The 13,679-nt window shown below is 37.2% G+C and overlaps 1 protein-coding gene across 1 annotated transcript; it reads left to right on the top strand.

Annotated features, from left to right (window-relative positions):
* Positions 1-5,104: 5,104 nt before the first annotated feature.
* On the top strand, positions 5,105-6,451 carry LOC121422590 (zinc finger BED domain-containing protein 6-like). The gene is made up of 2 exons (XM_041617740.1): positions 5,105-5,311; positions 5,594-6,451. The coding sequence occupies exons 1-2, from the start codon at positions 5,105-5,107 to the stop codon at positions 6,449-6,451; spliced, it is 1,065 nt and encodes a 354-aa protein (XP_041473674.1).
* The last annotated feature ends 7,228 nt before the right edge of the window (positions 6,452-13,679 follow it).

Here is a 13,679-nt window from a genome sequence, read left to right as displayed (position 1 = left end):
CGTTAGGATGGAGAGGATGATCTGAACCAAAATATTGATTTATTCTATTAATTAAAATCATGGCCCTGCGCATGTTACTTACCATAGGCGGCTCGCCCTTGAAATCAGGTTGACAGGGGAAAAAAGTGGGAGGTTATAGGAAGATTTTGGAGCAATCAGAATTTCATTTTTTTCTGGGGGGGGGGGCTCTCAAAATTATCATTACCCAAATTCAAATGATCGTATTTCTTAATGAACAACACCCCTATTAAAAAAATCTTTCCTCAGGGCCCTGCTTGAAATATTTAGATAAGCTTGCATTGCATTCGTACTGTTTTGTGTTTACTTCCTTTGCTAATTGATGCATTTATGATTCTTATTAACATTATCTGTATTATTGTATATTTTCTTTCAGACCTCGGAAACAGACTTGGACATCACCAACGACAGTGACTCGACACCAGATGACCTAGACATTGTGATACCTGAGACCAACCACCAAGACAGGATAATTGTCGAGGACGGACCATACACCGTACCTAACACGGACTATGACAACTAGGACGACCTCAACTCGGACTTCGCCCTCGGACAAAGATTTCCTGACTCAGATTTATCAGACTTCAACCAAGACAGGGACTGCAGGAGGTGCTGGACGGACGGGTAAGTGTAGATGAACAATTTGAAACAGAAACGTATTTATTCATTTAATGGATGTGTTCATTAAAGTTTACAAATTATATGGAGTTAGGGGAGCAATTTATGTGATGATATCATCCTTCTGCATTTGACATTGGCCTCGTGCTATTCCAGCTTTCTCTGCTTTTAGCAGACAGTCATTCTAATATAATTGATTGTATTAATTTTCATATTCTTTTCCATTTCAGAGGATGGCCACGGAAGCAGGGACCCAGACTGTACTGACTATGATCGACATGGACGAGACAGGGACCCAGACAGACAGACGTCGACATGGACAACAATACTGAGACTCAGACGGACCTGACGATGGAGGAATTGGTAAGGATATTCAAATGTACATCGTTCCTTCACTCAATGACCAATCAGTATTAATAGTAACACAACCCACATTATCAGTTGAGAATGACAAGATCAAATTGTATTAGTATTAGTCTAGTGCTGTAGCCGAACCGCCGAACCGAACGGTGGTTCGCCGAACATGGCACTTCCGAACCGAACACTAAGACTTGGTTCAGAAGTTCGGCAAAAAAAAACGGCTTTCAGCTAATAAGTTTATATACCCTTTCTAATCACCCCTGCAGAAATTTAAGCGTGCCGCTTGCTAGTAACTAGCATGCGACTAGCAGGGCGCTCGCTTAATAAGCGAGTGCATGCTAGCGAACAGTCCCTGCTCGCTAAAAGATCGCTTAACTATTACTCTGCACGCATATCACACGCTTATTAAGCTAGCCGCATGCTAGTTACTAGCATGCCGCAAGCTTGCGCAAGCTAGTCGCACGCTTCCCGCAAGCTTGGAAATTTCTGTAGGGGCATATTTGCGCCTTCTTTATTTAATCTTCTTTGCAATTGTATGTTGGAAGTATGCGCTTATTTTGCGGTTACTAGATTTTGTTTTCATTTTCATGTTGACATTGTGGTTTTTACGGCCATGATTAAGAAAGGAGATCCGATGAATGATGTTGCGCGAGCTTGCGCTATAATCATTTTACTGGCTTCATCATCTCTCACTCTGTGGCCGAATCGCCGAAGCATGGTAAAGAAAACCAAAACTGTATGAGTGTTCATTGGTTAAATCTAATTATCTAAATATCGTTGCTTTTTAGATGGCGAAGATTCTTATTTGAAAATATTCTAAGTATTTTGAATGAACGAGCTCAATAAAGAAAGTGAAAGAGAAGTACCATTAATATTGCGAATTACGATACGATGTGATTAAGATCGTAACTCGTGTATTGTTGCGGCGGAGAATAAAGATCTGATTGAGGTGATTGACATTATTATTGGGGTGTCGGCTCGCTATACTTTTCGTGATTTTAGAGAGAAGTGAAGAGTTTTGAAAACGAGAGATCCAGTGAAAGTGGAAAATAAAGTGAGTCACTATTAGAGATGGAAAGGAGAGACGCAATACAAATAAATGAGATGAGGTGAAGTCATCTTTTTTTTATAAGTAGAATTTGCAAAATCAAATTCGCAATATGTTTCCACTTTAAGAAGCAGAAATCTCGGATTGGTTTATGGTTTATGAAGAAAAAATTCAATCTGTAAAGAACAAACAATTGAACCGGAAATTAGACATATTTTGTCTATATTAAATCACACTTTGAATTGTACTTTATCAAAATAAATGATGAACCTGAATGAAACATCAAACCATGTCTCTTTGTGTGATTATTGACTTTTGCCAGCTCTATCTTAACTTGCAAAAGAACCATAAAATTATCAGTAGTAATCATAATTATCTTCATGAAATATCTGCATTATTTTCCTAGCAAATATTCAAGAAAAAGCTACACCAGTAATCCTTTTGATGTTTGTACTGGAAAATAAATATCCAGGAAAATACAATAAATTCAACTTGAATTTAAGTATAAAAATTTCACTTGACAAATTGTAAATCCTACTCAAAACAACTCTTTAAAAGTTTGCTTAAATTCTTTTGACTAACCACATTAAATTGCTTTGGTCTAGTTTGATTCATAATACACTCAGTTATTTCATAAATCTGAAATGCTTGTATAATATCTCTGTCAATAATATTCCATAGATATATAAGCTTTCATAACCCTGGACATTGCTACTCATTGCTTTATATAACAATGCAAATTTAGTGTGCTAACTTCAGTTTTGGTTTCATGTCCCAAATCTACGTAGCTTACAAAGGCCTATCCCTCTTTCTATGCAAAGAAACTAATGCTATTTCTTAAATAATTATCATCAAAATAATTTCTCAACTCAATTATTTCTTTCCGTTCTCCTTGTCATTGACAAGTATAACACAATGAATTTTATACCATTTTTTCAAACAAGTCTTGTCGCGTTCTGTTATCTATACAGCGACCTCACAATATGCAAAATTTATGCAAATGAACATTTAACCACGTGAACCTGAAGGTTTTCTTCACTTTCATTTTTACATTTTAGATAATTGGTTCAGAAAACCTTTTAAAACAATATCTAAGCACACTTACTTCTTTGGCAGGAACTACGAACTTTGTTTACACAATACTATTTGGACAAGCTTCATCCTAGCCGGAATCTGCTACTTTTAGGAGAAATTTCAGGCCCTCGGTCGAAACTTGTTGCTCGATGTTTTATGACATGTTTCGAAGCTGAAATTTTAGGCCGAAACCGATTTTTACCTATGAACATATATTATGGTATCTGCAACAAATAAATAGTTTCGATCATCGAAACACGGATAATTATATTGATTTTGATTAGGCGAAAATCCATAGACCATAAGAAAGTTATATGACGTGTAGTGATTTCATTACAATGCAGGCAATTTCCCGTACAAAAAATACATCCAACAAATTAGAATTTTCAAACGGTTCAGAAATTTTTGTTTTTCTTCCATAGAAGATGCAGATATTAAAATATTTTTTGCATCGTTTTGAAACAAGTTTTGACATAAAATGGCGAAAATGCTTACATGCTACCTTAAATAAAAACCCCACTGAATCAGTAACTTTCATAATTTTTGATGGACTTTTGCCTTTGCTTTGATGTTATTCAAAACTAACTAGACCATACACGAGAGTCATACTTCATGGAAGGATATGCCCTGGAAAGAGGATAAATCGAAAAAGTGGAATCAATAAATTTGAAAATGCTATTAAACTAATACAAACCTAGTCACACCAACAAAACAGACCCCAGTCCAAATTGATCGTTTGCAAGCAAGTCATTGGTTGTATGAAAAAGTCAGAGTAATAACTTTGGTCTTTTGACCTCGCGCTGTGGTCGGTTTGTGGGTGTGACCGTAGCATGAGCGTAAAGTGACCTTATAGAAGGTGAGGATCGTAAATCCAAGTGTCGCAATTGCCTACTTTCGTTTGATAGTGACAGGGAAAATAAATATTTGGTTGAAGTCTACAAGAGATAAACCTACATTAACTGAAAGAAATTGGTAAATTTGCTTGAGTGGTAGACATGATTAATTATAGTTTCGGTCTTCTCAAATATGTTGTAGGACGCAAATTTTGATTGAAGTTTCTTTTTCTTTCTGTAATTTTGCCGACCAAAAGATGAGAGGTCAACTACTGTTATTTTCAAAGTGGGAATATCATAATTTACTACAGCAGAAAGCCGCTGTTCCATTCAAAGAATATTTTTTAAGACTCAACAAAATGTCCAATTGTAAACAATTAACAATCATTCGACATGTTGTCCCATTGTTTATACTTTAACTTTGAGTAATAGGTTGTTCGTCATGTTGTAGGACACCAATTTTGATTAAAGTTTTTTTCTTCTGTTAAATTTGCCGACCAAAAGACGGGAGGTCTAACTACTGTTGTTTTCAAAGTGGGAATATGATAATTTATTGTAGTAGAATGCCGCTAAAGGGTTCTTTTAATATTTTTATGAGAAAAGATTGAAACGAAATGTTGACACAGAACTGATTGCGTTGCCAATGACTATAAACAATCCCTCTATATGATGTTTAATTGTTTATACTTTAATTAATTGGTCGTTCGTCATGTCAAATTCGGAAGAACGTCAAAGGCACCGAAGTCCTTCAATAGAAATGTCGTCGGCAAGATGAAATATATTTATTCATATAAACATGAGTGTTTCACCCGAACGGAGATTCATTTTGTCAAAATGGCAGCGAGAAAGCGCAAGTCCGATGTGTGGGACCATTTCCAAGTAGACCCCGACAATGATAACTTGGCAGTCTGTAATCACAGTGGGGAAAAGCGATCTCGCGGTCGAGATCCGAAGAATCGCAGTACGACAAACTTAAAAGGCATCTTGAAAAATGCCCTGGAGATCGGCCAGGGAATCGAGGAGTGGCAAGAGGAGCTGGAGCTGGAAGACAATTAACGCTTCTTGAAACAGCAGAACGGAGGGCCTCATATCCTCCTCAAAGTGAGCATGCGAAGGCTATAACTCGGGCCGTGGGCATGATGATGGCAATACGATGGATTCCAGGTACAAAGTTCCATCTAGAACATTTTTTTCGGACACTGTTATCCCTGAACTTTATCGAGATGTCGTTAGTGGCCTCAAAGAGGAATTGGCAACGGCCATGTGTGGGGTCAGCTTAACAACTGACATGTGGAGATCGCATCAAAACAGGGAATATATGTGCGTGACATTTCACTGGACTAACCAAGTTAACAACCAGGTGAGAATATAATTTTTTATATACATAATTATTACATTATCATGAAGATATTTTAGAAAGACTTATCAATATAGGGCTTATCTACTTATGACTAATTGATATTCGTTGCTATTCACCTGTTTAAAAATCCATGAAATTTGTCATATTAACATTATAATTGTTTAATCTATCAAAGTAAAATTAATTACTAATTAGGATTTTTTGCTTTGTTGAGAATTGATTTTCGCGTTTATTTAAATGCTATCATAATTCTAATCATCCTCTTGTTTTTATTCACTACAGTTCATCAGACGTCAAGCTCTTGTGAGTTTGAAGGAATTTCCTGAGGCCACAACTGCTGTCAACATCCAGGAACATCTGAACGAAGTAATGGCGGAGTGGCTCCCCCCACGTAAGAAGCTTCTTTTCTCCGTCAGTGACAACGGGGCAAACATTAAGAGGTGTTTAATTGATGCAGCGGATGGAGACTTTAGTTTGGGTTGGGTACCCTGTGCTGCACATTGTTTGAACTTAACTACAAGGAATAGTCTTGATCAGCAAGCGGTAAAGGACAGTCTCAAAGCAGTCCGTACTCTCGTAAGCAAGGTGAAAAACTCTCATCCTGTCAAGAGGAGATTCGAGGAGCTGCTCAATCTCCATTATCCTGACCAACCACATAGACCACTGGTAAAGGATGTTGATACAAGGTGGAATTCGACTCTCGATATGGTTAAGTCTGTCTTAAAATATCGAGATGCCGCCGAATCTCTAGCAAATGATAGGATCATGATAGGATTTCAAGACTTTCAACGGCCAAGAGTATTCTCCCATTGGTCCCAAGTTTTCGACCTGCTGAATGGAGTCATCGATGCCTTGCAGCCATCAAAGGAGGCCACGCTGATGGTTTCATCAGATGACAGTTCACTCGCTGATTACATCCCTCTCATCAAGGGCTTCAGCAAACAACTCAGTCAACTCAGTGCTTCTCCCAATCATGCTGTAAATGTAGGCTCACTCCTCGATGACCTTCGTGAGAAATGGAGAACAAGAATGGATTGGGTAGCATCACCAACACCAGGAGAGGACGAAGATGAGAGGGAATTGAATGAACAAGTGATTCTTCGCATGTTTCATGTATCAACTGTCTTTGACCCTAGGTGAGTAATAAATGACATTTGTGACTTCAATTTATTATGTATTTTGTGATCATCATTCAGACTCAGACATGAATGGAAGTAATGATTAATGAAATTATAATTATACCCCATCTGATTAATCCAATCATTTACCGCATGAAACAGATATGTTCATTTGACTTGACATTTGGAGGAAGCAGACGTGTTTTTGGTTGCTCCTACTTTTGGACAATTATTTCGGGAAATATCATATCTCTGCCAATAAAGTTTACATCACCGGATAGCGGACAGCGTGCTGACTAGGAAGGTGCTTGTTATATATTCTTAAACAAATTATCCTTGGAGTAATTGACGAAATTCGAAAAAATCTTCAACTTTTTCTAACGAAAATCAGTGGATTTTGTTATCAGACGCGCAAAAACAAAACAAGTTGCCATGGAAACAGTTTCAACCCAAGGCCTACGCAGAGACTTTTCTTACTGTGCGCCGTGAAATTTCCAACATTGCGCCATTCTGTACAGACATTTGATTACGTCATATCGCGTCTTTTTAACGTTATTTCTCTTTATTTCGTCACAATCAAAATAATGGCAACACTAGTAAACATTGAACAATTCAGGGTTAAAGAACTCTGAGCAGAACTCAGTAAGTTAGGACTGGAGAAAAGCGGGGTGAAGGCAACGCTCATCTCTCGACTAAAAAGAGCAATGGACGCAGAAAAGGCCACAATCGCTGGTAATGGAAGAGAGGAGTCGGTTACTAGTAAGCGAGAGAATGTTACTTGTGATGATCAATCGGTTAGGCCTATTCTACTCGAAATCTTGGACACTGTCAAAAACATCGACAACAGACTTAAGCGACTGGAAGCACAGAAAGACGTCTGTGACGCCTCAACCTCCACCATCGTTGTGGAAGACTGTCATAGCATTCATCACATACACGATGCATTTGTACAGCAGACAACATCTGCCGAAGGAGACTCGAGCATCCTACAATCATCATTAAACATTCAATTTCCAACTGTGAATTCAAGAGAATTTGTATCCAACATTCCAACTAGCAACCGATTCGAGATTCTTGGAGTGGAGGGAGAAGCGAACGGAGAAGAATCGTCGGATTCCGCCAGTGAGTGGAGACAGGTCGGGGTCAACCAACGCCAGAGACGTAAGGCGCACGACGTGCTTCTGTTGGGAGATTCGATGTTGAAGAACATTGATGGTCATCGCCTGGCAAGCAAAATGAAAGTGAGATGTCGTTCCGTTCCGGGTGCCAGGTCCAAAGACATTCTGACATGTATGTCTAACGAGTGTGCCGACATCGTTCGAGGAGGTACTGTTATTGTGCATGTCGGTACAAACAACACCAATGATGGCCCCAACTATCTACACAACAAGATCGTGGAAGTAGGAAATATTGCTGCTAGAAAGGGGCTGAAGGTCATCCTATCTGGCATCATCCACAGATGATGGGAGTCGCGGTACCAAGAGAGGAGGATCGACTTCGTCAACTCCACCTTGAGGGATACTGCGAGGCGAAACTCATGGGGGTTCGTCATCAATGACAACATCGGCGAGCAGCACCTAGGTCGTGATGGGGTCCACCTTAACAAAGGTGGCCAGGGTATCTTCGCAGCAAACATCCGCCGTGTCTTACCAAACCAGAAGCATCGACGTCCAAACTTCTTTGATGGAAGGTCCTATGCTGACGTAGCTACTCCTACGACCAACGTACACGGAAATGTTAGAAGGCATGGTGAGACAACCAGATCGAGGACTTCGACAAGAGAGTGGCAGGACTATTTACTGTTAGTGAGATCATTACTAAATGGTTAAAGACATGTATCTCCATAGATACCTATTAGATTGATAGAAGAATATGATACTATGATGGCAAAGATGGAAATGGGAAATTTTTATTTATATAACACATTGATTGACCTGGTGAGTTCTGTGTTTATGCACGACTTTACCCGCAAAACGACTTGTTATGAAAAAATTAACTTCAGAATATGTCCCAATTTGTACTTTTATTATTTTCAAAACAAATGGATCCCTTCCATAGAATTAATGAATATGGAAGTGACCAAAATCTTTGTTTTCCTTCTCTTATTATTGTCGGGTGATATTGAATCAAACCCAGGCCCAAAATTTAAGTTTCCATGTGGAAACTGTGAAAAACCAGTAAAATCAAATCAGTGCGGCCTTCTTTGTTCCACTTGTAAAAGATGGTATCATATTCACTGTCAAGAAATAAGCTTGGAAATATATTCAAATCTATATTTGAGCCCAGATTAAGAATGGTTTTGTTCAACCTGTTTTTTACCATCTTTCTGTGAATCTTTATTTGATGACTACAATAATTCTATTGTAAACTGTGAGAAAGAAATTTGGGTACCCGAAAACATTCCAGAGCCAAATTTACAACAAAAAAACTCGAAGGATTCAAGTTTACTTTATCAAGATTTCGAAAACATATTTGCTGTAAAAGGTCTTCACTTTGTACATCTAAATGTTAGATCTATTCTACCAAAAATTTCAGAACTTCGAATTCTTTTTAAGAGAAAGAATCTTGCAGTCATTGCTTTCACAGAAACATGGCTAAATGACTCGGTGAACGATGAAGAAATCAATACAGGGATGTAACTGGAGTTTTGTATAAAAACCTGAAAATGCGAAGCGGAGCGAGTGGAGCGAGCGAAGCTGTCGCGCCTTACGGCCGGGGGTCCAGGGGCCCGCTTAAGGGCCCCTGGTGGGGTCTAGGGGCAACGCCCCGGTGGGGGTCGGGGGGCGATGCCCCCCGAAGCCAGAGCATTATTGCACATTTGGGGCCACAGGAATTCGCGAATTTCTGCACAAAAAATGAAATATTCAGCATCATAAACGAAACTTACACGTAATCCTGATCTGATCACTTCAATATAAAACAGTCCGACCAAGGCTCCAAAGCCAAGCAACGTTTAATTAACCCGCGTCGCGAACGATGTCCTTTTTTGATTTACACGATGTACGGTACCATCCATTTTCAAGCGAGAACGAATTTAAAAGTACTGTCAAATTGCAAGTTACAATTCAAACAAATTCGCGAATTCTTGCACAAAAAATATTAAGCACCGTAAAAAAATGTAATGCTGATCTGATCACTTCAATAACAAAATTATCCAAGCAATGTTTAAGCTGTTAATTCCGAGTTAAATCACAGTCCGAACGAGAGGTTGGCAAACAAAATATGTGCGGCACATGTGCATGTGTTTACGTTTGTGTGTGGAAATTGCGATCCAGGGTTCACTTCCGCATTCAAGCCAACTCGCGACAGCTCGACCATCAGAATTTCAGACAGCGAGCGTGTAATTACGGTCAGTATACACTGTATACTGACCGTAACGTAATCAGAGCGAATTTCTCAGTAGCCGAGATGTCGCGATTCACGTGGCAAGCAAAGCACATGTACAAAACACAATGGCGATCGATCGTCTTTTTTTAGAACGTGCCGATCGTGAAATTTCGAAGGGGCCGGGTTTTCCGGCAACTTTCGAGGGAGGGAAAACCGGAAAAGTTGAGATTTCATGAAAATACCGGAAATCCGGCAATTTCCGGAAAAGTTACATCACTGTCAATATAGATGGATACAAAGTAATACGCAATGATAGATTATTAGGCTCTGGGGGTGGTGTATGTTTTTATGTCAGAAATGATATTGCATTCAATATCATAGATGTTTTAAGTACAAGTGATTCTGAATCACTGTGGATTAATTTGCTTCTACCAAGATCAAAACCAATTATTGCTGGCGTCATTTATAGGCCTCCGAAAAGCAATCAATTTATTGAGAAGATGTCAAATATTCTCGATACATTAAAGAAAGATGATGAAATTATACTTGTAGGCGATATGAGTGTTTGTCTATTTCAGAAATCTCCACTGGCAAAAAAATATACTGACTTATTGAGTCTTCATGGATTTAGCCAACTCATCAAAGATGCAACCCGTGTCACACACACATGTTCTTCTTTATTGGACCATGTGATTTGTAATAACGAACAAAAAATAAGTCAAAGTGGTGTTATTGATCTTGGTATAAGTGACCATTCTTTTACTTTCTGTACACGAAAGAAAATTAGGTTGGCTATAGGTGTTCACAGAACCACTGATATTAGATCGTTGAAAAAATATAGCGAAGAATCTTTCAATCTTAAATTGTCTGCCGTTGATTGGTCAGTTTTAACCCAATGCACTGACGTAAATAAGGCTTGGTCAATTTTTCAAAATACTTTTATTTCAACGTTGAATATGATAGCGCCTCAAAAACGGATTAGAATTAAACAGAGATCAGAAAACTGGATGACTAAAGATATTATTTCTCTTATTCGAGAAAGAAATGTGGCTTATAGAAAAATGAAAAATCTAAGCGATCAGGATTATGACACGCTTTCCTAAAGATACAAGAAATTAAGAAATATGGTTCAAAGAGAGGTGAAAAAGGCCAAATTAGAGTACCTACAAAATAAAATAGAAGAAAATAAAAATGATTCTAAAAGACTTTGGCAGAATCTAAAAAGTTTGGGATTAAAAAAGAAAAATGGAAAGGACCAAGAATTAGTCGTTTCAATTGATGGAGAATTATGTCATGATAAGATAACTATTTCCAATGAATTCAATTCCTATTTTACAAATGTCGCAGCTACGTTGGTAGATAAACTTCCATCTTGCAAAGACATTTTTAGTGCAGACAGTGAAAAGATTCGTGAATTTTATGAAAAAAAATATAAGCCAAGATAAATTTGAATTATTACCTGTTAGTGATCAATTCATTTTTAATGAGTTGCGTAAATTAAATGTATCAAAAAGCACTGGTTTAGATTTGGTACCTGCTAAATTTCTAAAAGAAGGAGCAAAGAGTTTGTACAAACCATTAAATTTCTTGATAAATCTATCTATCTTTACTAGCACTCTCCCAGAGGATATGAAAATTGCAAAAGTAACTCCTATTCATAAGAAGAAAGATAAAACTGCTGTTGAAAACTATAGACCTATCAGTGTTTTAAGCATAGTATCCAAAATTCTTGAAAAGGCAGTATGTGTTCAGATCGAAAAATATTTTAAAGAAACTGATATGATTTACGAATATCAGTCAGGTTTTCGACATGACTATTCGACCGAGACATGCCTTATTCACTTGACTGATTATCTGAGAACAAATATTTCTAAGGGACAATTCGTTGGGATGGTACTTCTAGATCTTCAAAAAGCATTTGATACAGTTAATCACGGCATCTTATTGAAAAAATTACAAATATTGGGTTTTAACCAGGCTACTGTAGCATGGTTCAAATCCTACTTGTCGAATCGACATCAAGTAGTGGCTATTCGCGATATTCGTTCCAAAATTATGCCTATAACGTGTGGAGTTCCACAGGGAAGTATTTTAGGCCCAATCCTATTTTCAACTTATATCAATGACATGTCTATTTGTATAAAAGCTGGCTGTAAATTATTATTGTATGCAGATGATAGCGTACTACTTTGTTCAAATTCCAACCCAAAATTTGTTGTGGAAAAACTTAGCGAACAGCTGTCTACATGTGTCGATTGGATGACTGATAATAGATTATCGTTACACTTAGGCAAAACCGAAAGCATTCTGTTTTGTTCTAAAAGTAATCATAAAACTTCATTTGAATTTGAAGTATCATACAATAATAAGATAATTCAGAGGAAAGAATCTGTAAAGTATTTAGGCATTGAGTTGACTAGCTCCCTTTCATTTTCATCTTTAGTAGAATCAATCGTAAAAAAGGCGAATGCCCGTTTGAAATTTTTGTACAGGTATCAAAGTTGTATGGATCAAAAAGCAAGGCGTATTCTCTGTTTTGCACTTATTCAGAGTTTATTTGACTATGCTAACCCTGCTTGGTATAGTGGCATAAGCGAACTCGATAAAAAGAAGTTGAAAATTATACAGAATAAAATTGTTAGATTCATTAACTGTTCTGGTCCCAGAACCCATGTTGGCTATACCGAACTCACTGGAGCAGGTTTTCTTGAAGTCAACAAAAGATCAAAGCAGCTTATTTTGTACCACATGCATAAAATCTATCACAATAGATCGAACCATTACATTGGATCAAACTTTAATCTCGTTACCGAAATACATAACTATAATACAAGAAACAGCCATTTCAACTTTTGCTTACCAGAAAGGATAAGGAGTATTGGTAACTCCTTTTATTACAATGCTATAAAACATTGGAATTCCCTTCCCAATTATATAAAGGAAATAGGAAACTTTTTGCATTTTAAGAGGAAATTGAAAGAATATCTTTCACTTGAGAGTCAAAAAGAAGATGCAAATGATATGTTATACGGTTGATTAAGCCTGAATACTGACCTAGGTCTTTTCTCTTCTCTACCAGGTATTATTATGTATTTTACATAGTGTGATTGAAGCTTCGATATGTTCTTTCTTCTATTTCTATTTCTTTTATCTCTTCCTATTCTCCTCTTCGTGTTATTGTCGTCAACGTTTTTGCTGTTGTTCTTCTCCTTATTTATTTTCCTTCGTTATCAGTTTCTTCCGTCTCCTTCTACTCCTCGTCCCCATTATTCTTCTGTTGCTCCTCTTCCTTCTCCTTCTTTTCTTCCTCTTCTTCGTTATATTCTTGTATATATCTAATTTATTGTCTATATATATTATTTATTGGTAATACTAAATTCTGATTTTTTCCTTCATTTTTAATATGTAAATAGTATAATTGAACCATTTTATTATCTTAATTTAGGACCCCACTGGAAATAAGCTTTCGAGCTTTCGTGGGTCATCCTGTGCAAGCCTGTTGTTTTAATGCTACTGTATATATGTTATGGTGACTTGCCAAATAAAATCAATCAATCAATCAATGTTGATATATAAAAAAGTGGATTTATTAATAAAACTCATCAACATGATCAAACAGTAATGTTGTGCATTGTAGTAGGTTATTCTATTTCTATATTTGTTTGCTAAAATTATTATAAATCATGGATTATCAGGTGTTCATCAGAATCTCTTTGCATCAAAATTTGTTGTATGTAATTTTTAGTAATCGATGCTTATTGTACTCAACTCTCTTGTTTTATCTAGAGAAATACAGTTGTAACAATTCAAGTGAATTCATACAAATGACCACCCAAGAGTATTTATGTATAAAAGAAAAGTGGCATGATTCTAGAAGAAATTGTGCAATTGCTGAGCAATTGGCAATATAATAGTTAGATTTG

Source organism: Lytechinus variegatus, chromosome 10 (genome assembly GCF_018143015.1).
Source record: "Lytechinus variegatus isolate NC3 chromosome 10, Lvar_3.0, whole genome shotgun sequence".
NCBI lineage: Eukaryota > Metazoa > Echinodermata > Echinoidea > Temnopleuroida > Toxopneustidae > Lytechinus > Lytechinus variegatus.
Note: the sequence above shows the minus strand (reverse complement) of the source record. Positions and strands in the feature narration are given on the sequence as shown.

Bases quoted from the DNA above. Each gene is read 5' to 3' on its own strand.
- LOC121422590 (XM_041617740.1), top strand. From the start codon at position 5,105: ATGGATTCCAGGTACAAAGTTCCATCTAGAACATTTTTTTCGGACACT. The intron at 5,312-5,593 runs GTGAGAATATAA...TATTCACTACAG, and splicing joins CTAACCAAGTTAACAACCAG to TTCATCAGACGTCAAGCTCT.